We start from the raw sequence: 16,730 nt of genomic DNA, 5'->3' as shown, positions 1-16,730 counted from the left end.
TCCCAGCTCTCATGGAATCCAGAACATACAGGAAGTCACTATACCAAAAATTACACACTTAATTCAATCACATATTATAATTTAACAAATGAAATGAAGGAAATAAAAAGGGTGTTATGAAAGGAAGTAACAGGGGAATCTAAACTGGTATAAAAGATTGAGTTCTAAAAATTATCTGCAACTAGTATTATATTTTTAATACATGGCAACTGTTTAGACTTTCCAGCTGACCCATGTGCAAACAGCAGTGTAAAAATGAATAAATCTAGATATTTCTAAATGGATTTACATTCAAAGATAAAACATTCTTACACTATCTGTTTTATGTATGTAAACTAGTAGTACATCTAATGATAAAAGTTATATTTGCTAATGACATTGATATTTGGTGTTTTATTTTCCTCTACTAGAATTTTTATAAGAATAAAAACATATAAATTTAATGTTTCCTTATAACCAGAAAAACTTACCACAGATTAACTCCTAAAATGGCCCTAATTTCCTATGAATTCTTTATATCAAAATTCAAATTGAGGCCATTGTTAAGCAAAACAATGTCATACACATTAAGCTAGGCTTTGACAGATTTTTTTTAGAACACTTTCTAGTATTTTTTAGAATCCATCAAGATTTTACGTGGCTTCTTTTTATTTATGTGAACTCAATATACATAATTGGCAAAATAAAACAAAATAAAAATATATGCTATCCTGTCTTCTCATATATTGGCAGTGTTTCTCAAGATTGTATTTAATTGCACTTTGTAGTTCCTTTCAGTGTGGCCTTTTTTATGGTGGTGTCAGGTGCTTGATGTAAATCTAAATATTTAATCACTAAGCATGTGAGAGGGAGACTTGAGTGAGCAGAAACCATTCTAAATTGAGTACACACCTTGAATGACAAGTAGACCAAACTGAAATTGTTTACAGGTTAATTCATGCACCATATATCTGCTTTGTTTCAATAAATAAACCCTAACCTGTTACATACGGCTGATTATACATCAAGATGAGGATGAAATAAAGGGGATAAAATATTTCCGAGGGTCCTGACATAGAGTTTCAATTCTTCAATTTCACTAAAGTTAACAGACCCAGAAACCAGTCCTTCTGCTGACTCTGGTTTAAACTGTATTTTTATGGTGACAGATGAAGTGCACCAGGAAACTGGAATTTGACATTCTTTTTTACAGCTTCTTAGAGCAATACATGCTGGAATAATGCCAAGAATAGTGGAGTTTAAAAACAAAATTTTTAATTGTGATCGAATCTATCACAGAAAGATTCCACTTGTGAATCACTAGCTACAGCGTTGCTTTCTGTCACTTCTGCACAGCTGGCAGCCCAGAGCTGCTGCTGTGATTCTGTAATGCAGCTCTTGGTAAGAATGAAAGATTCTGGCCCCTTCAAGGAAAATGTCCTCAGTTCATCTTTCCTGAGAGAAAAAAGAAGTCATACCTACTTGACTCAGAGGGTGGAAGGCCAGGCACAGTCATCAGGTCTTAATACATCGGGGATAGACTCATAGATTTTCCTCCTGGACCATGGAGCTTTGAAGCACCCGAAGGTAAACCTGTAGATGAGCTCATCCTATGCTTCCGTCCAAGGTTCCTTTGCTCTCCAGGAAGGAGCTTGGCTCTGGTTCACTTACATAACCCGTCAGCCCTGAACCCGGTGCTCCTCTGACGGTTTCCGTCTGCTCGGACCTTTGATGCAGGAATTGGTGCTAGTGCAGAGGTAGAAGAGGAGCAGAACCAGCCGCTGGAGTTGTGAGAGGTGATGAGGTAGGAGGACTGGGCTGTGTCCCATCTGCTCACCGGCTCCACTCTTCATTTCTGTGTAGACTCTGTGTCAGGTGGACCACTGTGTCCTAATCCTGATTCTTGAGATCTCAACCATATCAAAATGTCTTTTGGCACAAGTCGACTTTCTACTTGAATTTCTGATGCTCCACTGTCACCATCTATCACTGAGACCCTTCACGTTTCCTTTTGATCCCTCTAGCCGCAGAAGAAGGCTAAAAAACTGGCTGGGCTCCCTTTCCCGCAGCAGAAGCTCTCTGCCTCGGACAAGATCAATCCTCAGACCCTAAGGAAAATGATGGCCAACAACTGTCAGCTTATTTCAGACAGTGGGTCTCCTCCCCCTGGAATTTTTGTTTACACTATTTCCTTATTTTCTGATATATTTTAAAATATGCGCCTTTTTTGGTAGTTATTTGCCCCTTTTTTGGTGGTTGCAGCAAAAGTGTTGGCTTGCCATGACCTACTACATCCTGGCCAAAAGCAGACCTATTAAGTTATTTTAACATACTGATCCATGTCTACTCCCCCTCATTAATGCCTCTGTTCTGTACAGCAAAAGGGAGACCTGTGGCAATGTAGCCTCTTTGGTGAAGGGATAGAAATGAGTGTAAAGTGTGCTTTATAGAATCTGGAAACAAACTATAAGCCTTTTCATTGGTACATATTTAAAGATACCACAAAGAGACATAAAACAGTTTTTTTAAAAAAAACAAAAACACCCAAAAAAGCCAAAGTTTAAAATTGTCCAGTTATGATGACCTATGTTTTTTAACACAGGGATTCCTAAATTTATATAAATATAATTAATGTATTTTATTAATATATTTTAATATTTATTTTTATTAGTAGAATGTTCAGAAACCCACTCTCCACCCTCATTTCTGTCCTTTTACACTTTGAGTAGCAGGCTGTCAACTGAGGAGAAGATGGAAGTGGGTTAGCTGTGTCCGCACATCCCCAGCAATGTACTGACACACACCACCCACATGTACGTACACAGATGGCACTAACTGCCGCACGTAAATGTTATCATCTTACCCTATACTGTTACATGCTTTAAGGGCACAGATTGATACACTTACCAGTTGTTTTGTGATTTTTCAAATAAGCTTTTTATTTTGGAATAATTTTAGGTTTACAAAAAAGTTGCAAACATAGAGTTCCTATATACATCTCATCCAGTTTCCTCTAATGTTAACATCTGACATTCATACCATGCATTTGTAAAAACTAAAAGGACCAACATTGGTACATTAGTATTAACTCTAGACTTTATTCCGATTTCCGTCGTTTCACACTAGTGTCTTTTTTGTTTCATGATCTAATCCAGAATACTACATTGTTTTGTGATTTTTCTGTTTGATGTTTTGCAAAGTTTCACATTTCTTAATTCAGTGTCCTGTTTGTGCTTCTATCTAATCATTTAGTATTCATTTGAGAATTGTTTTCCAGTGCCATAGTGCCATGTTTTTCACACTCCAAACTCCTAAGCAGGCCTCTGAAGACAACTTGTCCCTTATTTATGATACTTTATATTAAAGTAACTGAAAATATTCAAAATAATGCTTACTTTGTGCAAAGTCCATGAACACATAAACGTCAAAATTGAGCAATAAATTTTTATTGATTTTGGAATTCCATTTAAGGCACTATTTTTCTGAACAGATTCTCATGGAAAAATATTTTAAAATATTGTTTCATAAAAATTTCTTTCCTACGGGATCTGAAAGTACTTTAGGTAGATTTTTAGTAAAATGAGTGATTTAAATACGATTTCAGATTGTCAGAATGATGAATGTTTTTTAATCATTTTATTACAGTGGTTTATCACTCAAGTTTACAGTTCGAACATCATTGTTTTCACTTGAGCTGAACAGCCGGCATTTTTCTGTTTGTTTTCCTTGTTGTCTACGCTACTCTGAAGCTCTTTCAATTTTTTAAAAAGGTCTTTTATTTGTGGGCCATGAGTGAGTATGCGTGAGCTGTTACCTTCAATGAAATAAGCATTGTGTGATTGAAGATTAACTAAGGGAATGGATCCTGCTTCCATTAAAAGCAGCAAGATATTCCTGGAAAAGCTATGAAAATATGCTTTTCCATTAAGGAAAAGCACTTATCAATGCTGCCAGTCCTGGTAAAGAGCGTCTACTCTAATATAAAGCAGACATTTCTTATACACGAGGAGGGCATTAGGATTGATCACCGCATAACCAACTGCCAGGTGGGACTCCGACTTCTGGAAGGAACTATGTAGCTCCCACCAAATACAGATGACTGCAAAGCTTGGCATCCGTTCAAGGGGGCGGCCATAATTCTGATGAAAGGTCTGGGCCTAGAGATCCATTTGGAAAGGTTTGGAATTAAGATGATTTAGCCTAAAGAGAAGATTACTAAAGCATGGGTCCCTCACTGGTGGCTTGAAGTCTTATTTTGTTTGGCCCAGACGGCGTGTTTTCTGTGTTGGTTTGTTTATTTAGTATTTGAATTAATTGCTGAACTCTGAACTACTGGAAGATTGCACAACCAAAATCTTAACTGCTCTCATTTCTACACATCAGAGTAATCTAGAGATGATGGGCGGGTCCTTTGTGAATGGGGCACGCCCTCTCTGGCTGTATCCAGTGTCCCCCGTACATGACTGCTTCCTTACCCTGCAAATACTAGTTACCATCTCGCCTTACACAGCTGTTTCTCTGGGATGAAAAGGCTGTTTCCACCAGGCTCTTCCTAGGAAGAAAAGGAACTTGGTTTGAGAAGGCAGCGTTCCTCATTCAGTGATGTTCCCACCTGGCCCTGAGGATATTTGACCTTGTGACCCTGGGTAAAAAGGTGAGGTAATGTTCATCAGAGGGTAATGTCCCACTCAACTGACTTTCAAATTGGAATTGAGATCCGAATCCAAACATAGTGATTTTTACTTTTAAATTACTTTTACCTTATCTCTTGCAGTAATGGCTCAGTGCTTTTAAGCCTGGATCCTGCAGGTAGAATGCCTGGGTTCACATTTCCACTCTACTCCTTATAATAATGTGTCCTTAAGCAAGTTACTTACTTTCTCCAGGCCTCAGTTTCCTCAATTGTAACAGGAGGATAAAGATGATACCTATCTTAGATCACAGAGTTGTCGTAGGGATTCCATGAGTCAGTATATGGGACGCACTGGAAACAGGGCCTGGTGCTTGTAAGGTACCACAGAAGGATTAGCTGTTGCAGTAATGATTCACTTTCTGATGGTGCTGATTTATAATTTAGTCTGTGTGGCTCCCATCACCTCCTGGATTATAACTCATCCTGGTGTGTCAGCAGCCTTAGGTAAGTAGGCCATGGGGTCCAGCCTTAAGTGAATAGGCATGGGGCCCGGGCCAAAGTTCACAATAGCTTGCACCTGGTAAGGAGTAAATGTAGGCATGCGCCAGTTATGTAAGCCTTATGAACAAAGCAGTAAAGGTACGCGCATGCGCTAGTAGCATTATGTAAGCAGTATGAACAAAGAAATGAACAATGCACATGTGCGAGCAAAATAAATAAAAGCAGGACAAGTGTGCCATGCGGGCGGCACCATCTTGTTGAACTAGAAGAAAGTGCTGAGCGCCGGCACCGCCGCCACCCGCCGCTTGCGCGCCACCCGTTTGTGCTGCAATAAAGTGCTGTTTCTCTCCATGTCGGCTCCTTGCGCTGTCTGTTTCCCAACATGTCAGCTCCTTGCGCATTTTTCAGTTTGGGCAGCTCACCTCTTCGAATCCCCCTTCAGCCCCCCTCAGCTGACATGGTGTCTGGCCTGCACCCATACCTACCTCTTTGGGGTTGCACAGGCTCTAGAGTTTGGCAGTGTATTTGCATGTTGAACTCAGTAAATGATACAGTGAATAAAACACACTCAGAAATGACAGGAACCTGAGAGATCATCTAGTGCAGGAGTTGGCAGACTCTTTCTGTAGAGGGCCAGACTGTAAATATTTTGGCTTTGTGGCCATATGGTTTCTGTGGCAACTACTCAGCTCTGCTGTTGCGGCACCCCAGGTGTGGGGTGAATGGGTGTGGCCGTGTTCCAGTAACACTGCATTTATGGACACTGAAATTTTAAATTGCATTAAATTTTCACAAATCATGAAATATTATTATTCTTTTGATTGTTCTTCAACCATTTAAAAATGTAAAAACCAGTCTTAGCTCATGGGCCGTAAAAAACAGGTGGAAGGCTGAATTTGGCTGACCCCTGATCTAGTCCCAAGTCCTTTCACCCAGGAATTCCACCTGGGAATTTTTTGTTGAACTAGGAAGCTACCTGGGTCCCATTCCAAACCCACTAATGAAACTCTCTGGGCAGTGAGCAATGGAATCTTTACTGTGAACATGTGTGTAATCCCCACTGGTCAGGCTCTAGGACCACATTTGAGAAACTACCCAAGGCCTTCCAGTGAGGACTGAGACTCAGGATCTTCTGTACAGATCTAGAAATGACCTCTAAAGGTTGACTGCAACAAGCACCTCATTGCAAAAGTGAATGGGATAAGTCATGACCTAAATTGTTTAAATTTATTCCTTACATGTTGATTTTCAAAATCCCATGTCCACAAAGGTCATTATCTCCTTTTACTGTTTCGGAGGGATGTGATATCATCTTGGAATTACCCTAAAATAACTGCACATTAGAGAAATCTCATTTCATGTTTTTGTCAATGTAAGAACATGCAAAAATGTATTGACATGTTCTTGTTGGTGACAAAAATATAGTCCAAAAAAAAAACCTTAAATGGTCTGGTGAATAAAATCTGGTGTAGCTTACTTAAAATTTTACGCCACTATGTAAAGAACGTGTTTGAGCTACATGTACTGTCCTGGAGGAGGGATGTTAATCACACCAGTAATAAAGGAAGGAAGGAAGAAAGGAAAGAAAGGAAGAATGAAAGAAGGGAAGGAAGGAAGGAAGGAAGGAAGAAAAGGGGCAGGGCAAGGCAAAGACTAATGTGTACAATATCATTCCACTTTCACTAAAAATTCAAGTACACTGATGATATTAGTTACCTCAGGCAGATAAAAGACTAGAGGGGGAAGTGGTGAATGAAAGATTATTTAAATTTTCCTTTAAACATATCTTTATTGTTTAACTTTATAGGAATAATTTTAAAATAGAAAAAAATTTTGAATGCATATTGGAAACAAAAACTGTAATATCTTTCATAGTCTGGTTATTTGGGATGGGAATCCATTTCTCTGGTAAGGAGAAATCTGCTTCTGAGACTCACCAACTTGGGCAAAATGGAAAAATTTAATTTTTAATGTGAATCTGGCTGTGAAATCCCACAATTATCACCTTCGTTTCCTAACTCAAGCCAACAGTTCAGGAGAATCTTTGATGTGAAATTCCATGATACAAATCTCATCTAAAGTCAGGTAGAACCTTGACTTTGAACAAACCCCTGCTTCGACTAAACAAGTCTGAAGGAGGCAATCCATTCTACTTTCTGGTCTTTATTTTTAATACAGAGTATAATTTTAACAGGCGGCCTAAGGTTTGTTCCATTACAGAAAGTTTCTTAGAAAAGTAATCTGTCTAAGTAATTGCTACTTACACAACTCCTGGTAGACTTCCACTTTACCTTGGTATTTTTTTCAGCAGCAGATTTCTTAAGAATTGTGAAGCGCACTGTTACCAAATGCTCGTCTAAATTACTCTGTCTCATTTGGGCACAACTGTCATTTCCATATAATTACATTTGAGCATTAGATAGCTGATGCTTTCTGAAGTAAAGAGAGAAAAATAGATGAATTGGATAAATCTATGAAGTAGTTCCAAGTTAAATATATACTCAAGTTCAAAGTGAAAGCCACACACTAATAAATGCACAAGCAGAGATTTAAGGCAGGTCTGTGTAGGTATTTAACAAACATTTGTGTAGCACAGCACCAGGCACTGTTTTAGGCAGTTGATAAATGCATCAAATCCTCATAATAACTCAGAGGTAGGGACTTTGTACTATTCACAGGTGAGTTCACTCACCCAGAGGGAGGTTAAGTGAATGACAGAGCTAGAATTCAAAGCTAAGGGGTCAGACTCCAGAGGGCATGCACTGAAGCACCCCACTGGATGGTCTGTTCTATCCCAAAGGCTTTGCTGCCCTCCACCCTAGTCTGCTTAGCAAGGTGGACACACTCATGAGGACAGACATGGAATGAGCTGAGTGCTGGACTCAACAGCAGTGACTGTGTAGCGCTTGGAACTCGTCATTTTAAATGACTGAAAATCCAACCCAGTGCCTTCAGGGAAAACAAGAGAGGGAATTCATTGTATCATGCTGTGGACTGAATGTTGTCTCCTCCCCAAAGCCCGTATGTTGAAGCCCTGACCCCCCCCCCCCCGGTGACCATATTTGCAAAGAGAGCTTATAATGAGAGAATTAAGGTCAAAGAGGTAGAGCTCTGATGTGGTAGGATTAGTGACCTTTGAATTAGACACCATATATCTTTCTCTCCTTCCCATCTCCCCCACTCTTCTTCTCTTCCTTCACTTTTTTTTTCTCCTCCTCTCTCTTCCTCTCTCTCTCACACACACAAGAGCATAGAGGCTGCCTGTAAACCAAGAGAAGAGGTCTTCGAGTAAAATCTACTTTGCTTGTATCTAGTTCTTGGACTTCCCAGCCTCCATAACTATAAGAAATAAGTTTATATTGCTTAAGGCCCCCAGTGTATGGTATTTTGTTATGGCAGCTCCAGCAGACTAAGACACACTGTGGCTCTGAAAAGTCCTAGGGCCAATCCAGTTCAGACACAGGTGGATTCAGGGTCTCAAGTAATGCCACACGATCCTCGCTCTAGCGCTCTTACTCTCTCACTCACTCTGTCCCTTTCACCCACTCTTGTTCTACTTTCCTCTGAATTGACTTCACACTCAGCTCAGCATCCTGTAGGTGCCCCTGCTCCCCAGGCTAACCTAGTGATTCTAGTGGCTGAGCCTAGTGAAATCCCAGGGAAAGAATGCATCTTTTCACCCACAGTTCTAACAAGAGTTGCAGTTCAGCCTTATTGAGCTAGTTTGGGTTGGTTACCTATCCCTGAACCAATCACCATGAATTGACTAAGCCTGGGTTACTTATCTCCCCCTAGAGCAGGCTGCCTGGGGTCAGCCCCTTCTGAGCTATTGGCTGTCAGTGGAGGAGCATGGTTCCCCAGAAGGAAATCAAGATGGCTGCACCGGGAGAGAGAGGGATACCAGGCCAGCAATGCCAGTAAGTCCGTCATGGTGTTATTGACCTTCTCCTAGACCACTAACCCCCAGAGGCTGTGTATTGAAGTGACTTGGGAACAGTGTAAGAGTGAGATGCTAGAGGCTTACCCTCAGAGGTTCTGATTAGGCGCTTTGTTCAGAAGTCTACCAAGGTTGCAGGGACCCAGGGACTCCAGTCTGAGATGCTTTTCTTTTTCGTTTTGTAACTTAGTTCTGAGATTCAGATTTTTCAGGTGCAAGTTACTGGAAACTAACAAAAATGTGACATGTGATTAAATATGTATTCGGTCTCCTCCCCGTTTCTGGCACAGAGCCCCTAAAAATCTTGAATTTCCTAGTGATAAGAGTGATGTGTGTCTTAACATTCCTAACAGCCACCTTTCAACCACACCTGAGTTTACGTTAGTAAGGGAACTTTTGTCAGCACTTAAATGGTGCTTGTTGCCAGGGGAACCAGCTCTGTGATTAGAGGGTTCGAATTTTTAATCCTACCCCACCTCTAGAGAGAGGAGCTGGGTTGGAGGTTGAATCAATCACCAGTGGCCAATGATTCAATTAATCATGCAACTATAATAAAGCCGTCATAAAAACCGAAAAGGACGGGATTCAGAGAACTTCCAGGTTGGTGAACACTTGGAGGTTTGGGGAAAGTGGTGCACTGGGAGAGGGCACGGAAGCTCTACGACGCTTCCCTGCACCTTGCCCTCCACTCTCTTCTATCTGACTGTTCCTGAATTATACCCTTTATAATAAACAGGTAATCTAACGAGTAAATTGTTTCCCTGAGTTCTGTGAGTTGCTCTAGCAAATTAATTGAACCCAGCCAGGGGGTGTTGTTGGAACCTCCAATCTATAGCTGGTTGCTCAGAAGCACAGGTAACAACGGGGGCTTGTGATTGGCATCTGCTGTGGGAAGAGCATCTTGTGAGATTGAGCCCTTAATCTGTGCGCTCTGGTGCTATTCTCTAGGGAGTGTCAGAACTGAGTTGAACTGTAGGACTCGCAGCTGATGTTGGAGAATTGCTTGTTGGTAGTGTGGAAACACCTGTGCACACACATTAGCACTGGTGACTAGGAGTTTTAGGGACTCCCAGCTCAGCTACTTTTGAATATTTGTGTCAAATACTCCTAAGATGTAGCTATGTACCAAAAATGACATTCCTTTCCCTAAAAACTATCAAGTGAAAGAAATAAATTTGTCCTTTGAGAAACAAATTACAAGCTACACAGTCAATGGATTAGAGCATAAATATGCAAAGCAAACTAAAGGAGCCAGGATGGAGCTTAAGTCCAGCAGGACAGCAAGCATGCAATGCATTCTTTTTATTTTATTTGTGTGACAACATGTATATGTGGGGCTGAAAATGCTCACTTCCAATAGGATAAGAACTACTGTGTATTTTTATAACATCCACCTGCAACTTTCTCCTCCAAGTATTGATCACTGCTAAATTTGCTCATTTTAACTGCCACTGATATCATATTTCTTTATTTCTGGGTTTTGTTTTGTTGCCTGCGTGAGAAATAAACATGGGAACAAAATCTAAACGAAACCGACAGCCGAGTAAGAAAGAGGAAAGAATACAGAGTGTGCGAAGGCTGTGAGGCCCCTTTCTGCTGAATTTCCTAGCTGAAGAAGCAGCCTGGACATTCAGAAAAAAACAAAACAAAACAAAATTGAATCTCATTTGGGATAGCAGTTGTTCCGTTTGCAGGAGTGCCTAAATATGTATGAATGTGTGTATTCACAGAGGTGTTAAATCTTGCTCTGAAATTGTTGGGGAAAGAAACGGAAATAAGCATTTAAGTAGTAATGGGGAAAGAGTTGGCGATATTCTCGTAGCTGTAAGCAACAGTAAATAGTTCAGGCCTGACATTTAAGCAGAAATGGAGTTTGTTAAATGAGTAAAGTTTAGCTCATAGAAGCACTGTAAAGCCAGAAAACCAGGCTTAGAATGTGGGCAGAAACAAGGTCAGAATTGAGCCAAAATCCTGCTACAAGCCAGTGCGATGAGATCACCACTGCTGCCTGCATGGGAATTGGATCGTGCAGTTGGCTGGCTCAGCCCTGCACACTGGGTGTCTTTGCCACATGCGTTTCATGGCTTGTTTTTTTGTTTTTTAATTGAAGTATAGTCGATTTACAATATTGTTAATTTCTAGTGTACTTATAGCCTGTTATACAACATAGTCAAAACAGTGACTTCATGAACAGCGACTCCCTTATATAAAGTTAATTGTAACCCAGTAGTATTTAAATTATCTTAAAAATGTGCATTTTATCAACATCTACTAAAAATGAAAATGGTTACATTTTACCACCCAGGTATGTTCATTGGAAAATAATTATCCTTCTCAATTTTTTAAAATCAGTGTCTTAAGTGCAGATTTATAGGATGCTTATAACCTATCACATGGCCAAAGCTGGGAGAGAGAAAAAATAATTTCTAAAAAACCAGTCTGAATCAGAAAAGAGATTCCAGATATTTGCAGAAGCCTAGAAAACTAGGGTAAAATCGATAGAATGGAGTATAACAAGGGCACTTTTTTTCCCCTTCACTTTTTAATAACCAACCGTATGAGTACAGAATAAAGAGGACCTGACTTGTCGGGATATTTCCTATGCAAATACCTGGAGAAGTTTGAGTTGCCCACGAACCTAATATGCATGTTATATGATGGCAGAAGTAACTCTGCCATTAGGTTACATCCAGGACCAGTCTTCAAGGCAGGAGGAGGGAAACTGACCAACAGGAAAACCTGCAGAGGAGGGAGATCAAGACAAGGATGCTACGTTGTATGCAAAAGAGTTGAAGAAAACAGTAACATTCAGGCTGAAAATAAAGAATAAGGGAAGATGTAACTGTCTTCCAATATGTGGAAGAGAGAAAAAAACCTTGAAACTACAAAATTTCAGCTAAACATGATCTGTATTCCTTAAGTGGATAACACATGAACAAACGGATAGAAATTACACGACTATGGATTTTGTTTTGTTGTAAGAACAAACTTTCTAACGTCTGTAGGTTTCTAATTGGCAGTTTAACTGGGTGGTGAGCTCCTTAATCCTGGAAGTCATGATGACTCTCCTATTATGCTATTGGGTGAGAGATTTCAAATATTTAAACTTTTCTTCTTAATCTTTTGAATTCAAAATGTTAACTTTTCAGATAAAACCAGTTTTCAGAGCAACAAAAAAAAATACTAGTCGTTTGGTGAACATACTATATTTAAGGTTCTTTACCTAACTGATTGTAATCAAACCCCACAGATGTAATTACAGAATAACCTGCTTTTGTCCCTTTCCCTCCTTTTAGTCCTGCTGAGTGGGGCTGCCCCCTTCCCTGTTTGGATGCCATCTTGAGCCAGCCTATGACTTTACAAGTTACATTTAGTTAAGAGTCCTACAGTCACTTCAAGTCACAAACACAACCTAGCTTATAATTTAAAACATCCATCATTGTGTTATAATCAAAAGTTTAAACTTGATTTAAAGTGAAAACTCTCCTGCCTCCACATCCACATGGGTCCATCTGCCTTTGGTTGGCTACTTGGAGAGCAAGAAGGCTCATGGAAGGAGAAATTAGGGGCTGAGGAAACGTTTTCCCCATCAGGTACTTTGTAAGGTACTGCATGTCCTCTGGAGGTTGTGGGGGTGCGGGCTGGCGCTGACATGTACTCTCACGGGACCCTTTCAGTCTCCCTCCGCTGCAACTCACGTATCTTGGGCTGGGCGCCTCCAGCCTGGTCTTCAGCCCTGCCCCAGCAAGGTAGTCCTATGTACCCGCCGTCTCCTCTCCCAGGCAGACCGTGTACTCCAGTGGGATCCCTTGTACAACAGCCGCAGGCCGACATCACAGCCATAGTCTCCACAGCTTGTCTCCAGGGTCCACCTCTTTAACTTGCCGGGGGTAGGTGCCGTTACTTCCCCGGGGAAGCTCGCTGCTCTGTTGTCCTCAGCTGTTCTCACTTTCTCAAGCCTAAGGGGGTCCATGGGGCTCAGGAACACCCAGCACATTCTCTGAGAGGCTCCATGGAAGCCCCTCCCACCAGGCCTGGCTTTGGGAGGCCGAACCACTGCACCCCTCTCCAGGGAGGCGAATGAGAATGCAGCTCTCACCTAAAAAAGTCTCCTGCCAAATCCTCTCCAAATCCCAGCCCGCCCTTCTGGCTTTTCCATTTTGGTGCTCTAAGTAAAGGACCCACAAGGAAAGGGCTCATAATCTTAATGGACTCAAGTATTTTCTTAATAGTTTCATCTTTTGAAGGTCTCATATCTGATAGCTACCATACCTTGGTGCCCTGGTCAAAAATTTCAGTTGAACCTCTGTATTTTCCTCAGTCGCCTCAACAAACCCATCTAAGCCTCAATTTCCACATTTTATGGGTAGGAAAAACTGAGGCCCAGAGAGATTAAATCATTTGTCCAGACCATGATCATACAGCTTGTAAACGGTGAGACTGGATATAAATCCGGAATCTGTTATCCACACATGCACCATCCTGTGTGGGTCAGCTGGTTTTGTTATAGAGACCAATCAGCCTAAGTATAATTTTCCTTATGGGAGCAGGGGGACGAGGGTTGTTGCTGCTGAGCAGTTGGAACCCAACATAAATTGCCAATCATCGTATTTCAGTCATTGGCTACTCAAAAGCTCTCCTTTGTGGACCAATACATTCTGATGCTTGCAGCCAGGGAGAGCTGCATGTATGTGCTATTCAGCCAATTTAGCTGTTGTATCTATATGACAAAGGATCACAGTCAACATTTATTGAGCACGCACTTTGTGCACTTGCCTAGATTCTTGCATTCTTTCCTCATAACACCAAGGTAGGAGTTTTCGCATTTTACAGGTGAAGAAAGAAGCCCAAGAAAATGCCCTGGGAGAAAACACTGAAGACAAAAGACCAGGCTTCTTGTTCCTATCCCAGCTCTTACTAGTACTCGGGGTTGGCTGATCCAATTCCACAGCTCTTTAGGGCCGTATTTCTCCTCATCTACCAAATGGAAAGAATGGCATCTATCCTAGTTGCTTTACAGGATCCTTGTGGGTTCAAATGAGACAATGGATGGGAAACAAATTTGAAAACTCACCAAGTACTGTCCACATTTGGGAAATCATCACAACTGTGATTCCCATCCCGTGAAGGCAGCTGCTATAGGTAAACCTGCAGGTTTATTGTCTGCCCAGTGTCACATGCCGAGGATCACAGAGATGCTGTCCAGCGTGCAGGGCAGAAGAGATTGTGTCCGGAAAATCATGTAAACAGAAGGAAAGGAAATATAATTAAAACAAAACGAAACCAAAACCTCAAAAATAGTGTTGCATGCCTGAGACACGGCCATGCTGAGAAACCTTTGGGATACTTTCGTTACTCTTGAGAACTATTACAAGGCTTGAAAATGAGAGCCAGGTGGAGGAAACCAGAGTGAGGCCACAACAGACGAGCAGAGAGACAAAAGAAGCCCAAACTCACACGTTTGGGGAGGGTGAGTGTAACAGTGCAGAAAAGTATTTTTAAATCCACTCAAAAACTGACCAGAGATTCTAGGATATGACTGGATGTTTGCAAAACACAACAGCTGTTGCATTCCACAGTCTAGAAGAGAAATAATGGAAACTTAGTTTCCTCTTTTCCAACAAGACATAACAAAAGCAGAGCTGATGTAATTAATGAAAAAAAGATGGCCATTTGAAACAGTAAAGGCACCGAACAACAGAGTGGAATGGAAATGAGGCCCACATTCCGGGACAATTCATTGTTTATCTGCTCTTCTTTTTATGCACGCTGTGTTCTGCTAATACTCCTCTCTCCAGGGAGACAACCAAACCAGGTTGGTTAGCGATACAAGTATGAGTAGTTAGATGCCATTATAAGCAGTGAGTGGATGGAGTTATTCCTTGAATATCAATTAGCATAGTCCATCCAACTTGAAGACTCTTACAATTGAATACTTCAACTTAATGGATCTGTTTTCAAATTCCCTTTAATGGCCCTTCTGTGACCATAATATCTACTTTTCCAGACATCCTAAGTAGAAACCATTATGGACAATGTATGTAAAATCCCCTAAGGACAGCATATGGAGGAGAGACGGTGGACTGCCAAATTTAGCAGCTCTGGAGAGAGTGTTTTTGAATTAAACTTGAGTCTACAGGGATTACACTTCATTTATGACTGGCAAAACATATCCTCCCAATTCTGAAAGATAAATCCCACTGATAAACATGTGGATTTCACAAGTGTTTCTCAAAAACCGTAAGACAAGAAAAAAATTCTTTTCACAAAATGCAAAGTTCTATAAGATTTTGGATTTATGGAAAGTCACAGGTTATTTTAGCCATGTTCTTACTGTTAAGTAGGGGATTTTGTGAGTGCTGTACCAACTCTGACCAGAGCAAACTTAGTTCAGAAGTTACATCCCAAGTTCAGATGTTAGGGTATGATGACTGTTTTGAAAACATTCAAGGACTGACAAGGCAGTGATTACAGTCTTTGGTATTTTAAAGATGAGAAAAAAATAATTTCAAAGCATGGGGTGGGGAGAACCAGAGCATTGTCAACCTTTTTTTTTTTTTTTTTTTTGCCAAATCTGCTCAGTTTTAATTTTATTTTTATTAATTTTTATTTTATTCATTATCATTTTTTCATAAAGTGGATACTTGATAGCACAAACACAAAGTTTCAAGTGCATTTCTTTAAATTTAATGTGCTTTGCTTCATGAAAAATCATCTTGGTTTATCTTAGCGTTCTAATGTCATCATGGACCAGGGAAAATATTGCGGCAAACCAGAGCTGGTCTGCAGACCCACAATTGAAAACCACTAGCTTGAGTCACTTTGTTGAGCTAGTTTTCTACCCTAAGCAACCATTAAAACTTAATTCAAAAACTTCCAACATCTAACTAGAAAGCAAACTCCTGTAATTTAGGGCAAAGTGATTAAATCTTCTAATGAGTGTTTACATTTATAGGGGAATGGTGTTTTATTCTGTCCCCATTCAATAAATTCCTTAGAATACAGTTTTTTTGTAATTTCCAGTTTCAAGGACATGATATGGCTAGGATTTTACTCCTCTTTGAATAATTTCTAGCAAAATTGTTACCTTATCTTGAAACACTAGGAAACTTGTAACTTACATGCACAGAATACTCTTCATTCTTGCTTTCCTTTTTCCATCCTGAATAAGAAAGCTCTTTTACAGGTTAAATCTAATCATGAACTCCAAGAAACTACTAAGATTGCTTGTTTTTTGGCATTGTCTTGTGTTTGTAAGGAGCAGTCTTCTTGAGTATTAAAGTCTTAAAGGCCAGGGAAAGAGAGTATTTTTTCCCCTGTTACTCTAAAAGCCAACGTACATTGAAAATATAATCTACATAAACTAAGCCTAAAATTCTCAACCAAGTAATTCACACACCAACACTATTTTTTTTTTCCATAGTAAATTACTCTGAATCCTGTGAAGTAGGACTAGGGAGTGAAAGTGCTGATGAAGAGGCCTTCACTTTTTTACTGGTATCAGTAATTTTTTTTTTTAACACCAAGCTTGTCTTCCTTTTGTAATAAGTATAAATCTATCAAGAATTGTTTTTGAAGTTGGAAATATGTGTTGTACTGACTCTTTATAGCAACTCTGCTTTTATTCTCAAGTATAAGTAAAACACAGATGGGAGGTGGAGGTAAAAATCCAAAACATAT

The 16,730-nt window shown here is 40.3% G+C and overlaps 2 protein-coding genes across 5 annotated transcripts in view; both read left to right on the top strand.

Annotated features, from left to right (window-relative positions):
* The window catches only part of TMTC2 (transmembrane O-mannosyltransferase targeting cadherins 2), a 481,591-nt gene that overhangs the window by 4,260 nt on the left and 460,601 nt on the right, over nucleotides 1-16,730 (top strand). The window contains exon 2 of the mRNA XM_045519407.2: nucleotides 8,909-9,030. Coding sequence (XP_045375363.1) covers nucleotides 8,963-9,030 — 68 coding nt within the window. The 5' untranslated portion in view covers nucleotides 8,909-8,962. The remainder of the gene's footprint in view (nucleotides 1-8,908; nucleotides 9,031-16,730) is intronic.
* The window catches only part of METTL25 (methyltransferase like 25), a 200,160-nt gene that overhangs the window by 80,128 nt on the left and 103,302 nt on the right, over nucleotides 1-16,730 (top strand). The window contains exon 14 of one of the 4 annotated variants that reach the window (XR_012510796.1): nucleotides 8,909-8,968. The exons of 2 other annotated variants lie outside the window; for them this stretch is intronic. The gene's annotated coding sequence lies outside the window, so the exon portion shown is untranslated. Of the gene's footprint in view, nucleotides 1-8,908; nucleotides 9,031-16,730 lie in introns of those variants that run through there. One more of the 4 variants, XM_074375330.1, reaches the window with a different exon arrangement.

This window comes from Camelus bactrianus, chromosome 12 (genome assembly GCF_048773025.1).
Source record: "Camelus bactrianus isolate YW-2024 breed Bactrian camel chromosome 12, ASM4877302v1, whole genome shotgun sequence".
In the NCBI taxonomy this organism is placed as follows: domain Eukaryota; kingdom Metazoa; phylum Chordata; class Mammalia; order Artiodactyla; family Camelidae; genus Camelus; species Camelus bactrianus.
This window is presented reverse-complemented; position numbering and strand designations above follow the sequence as displayed.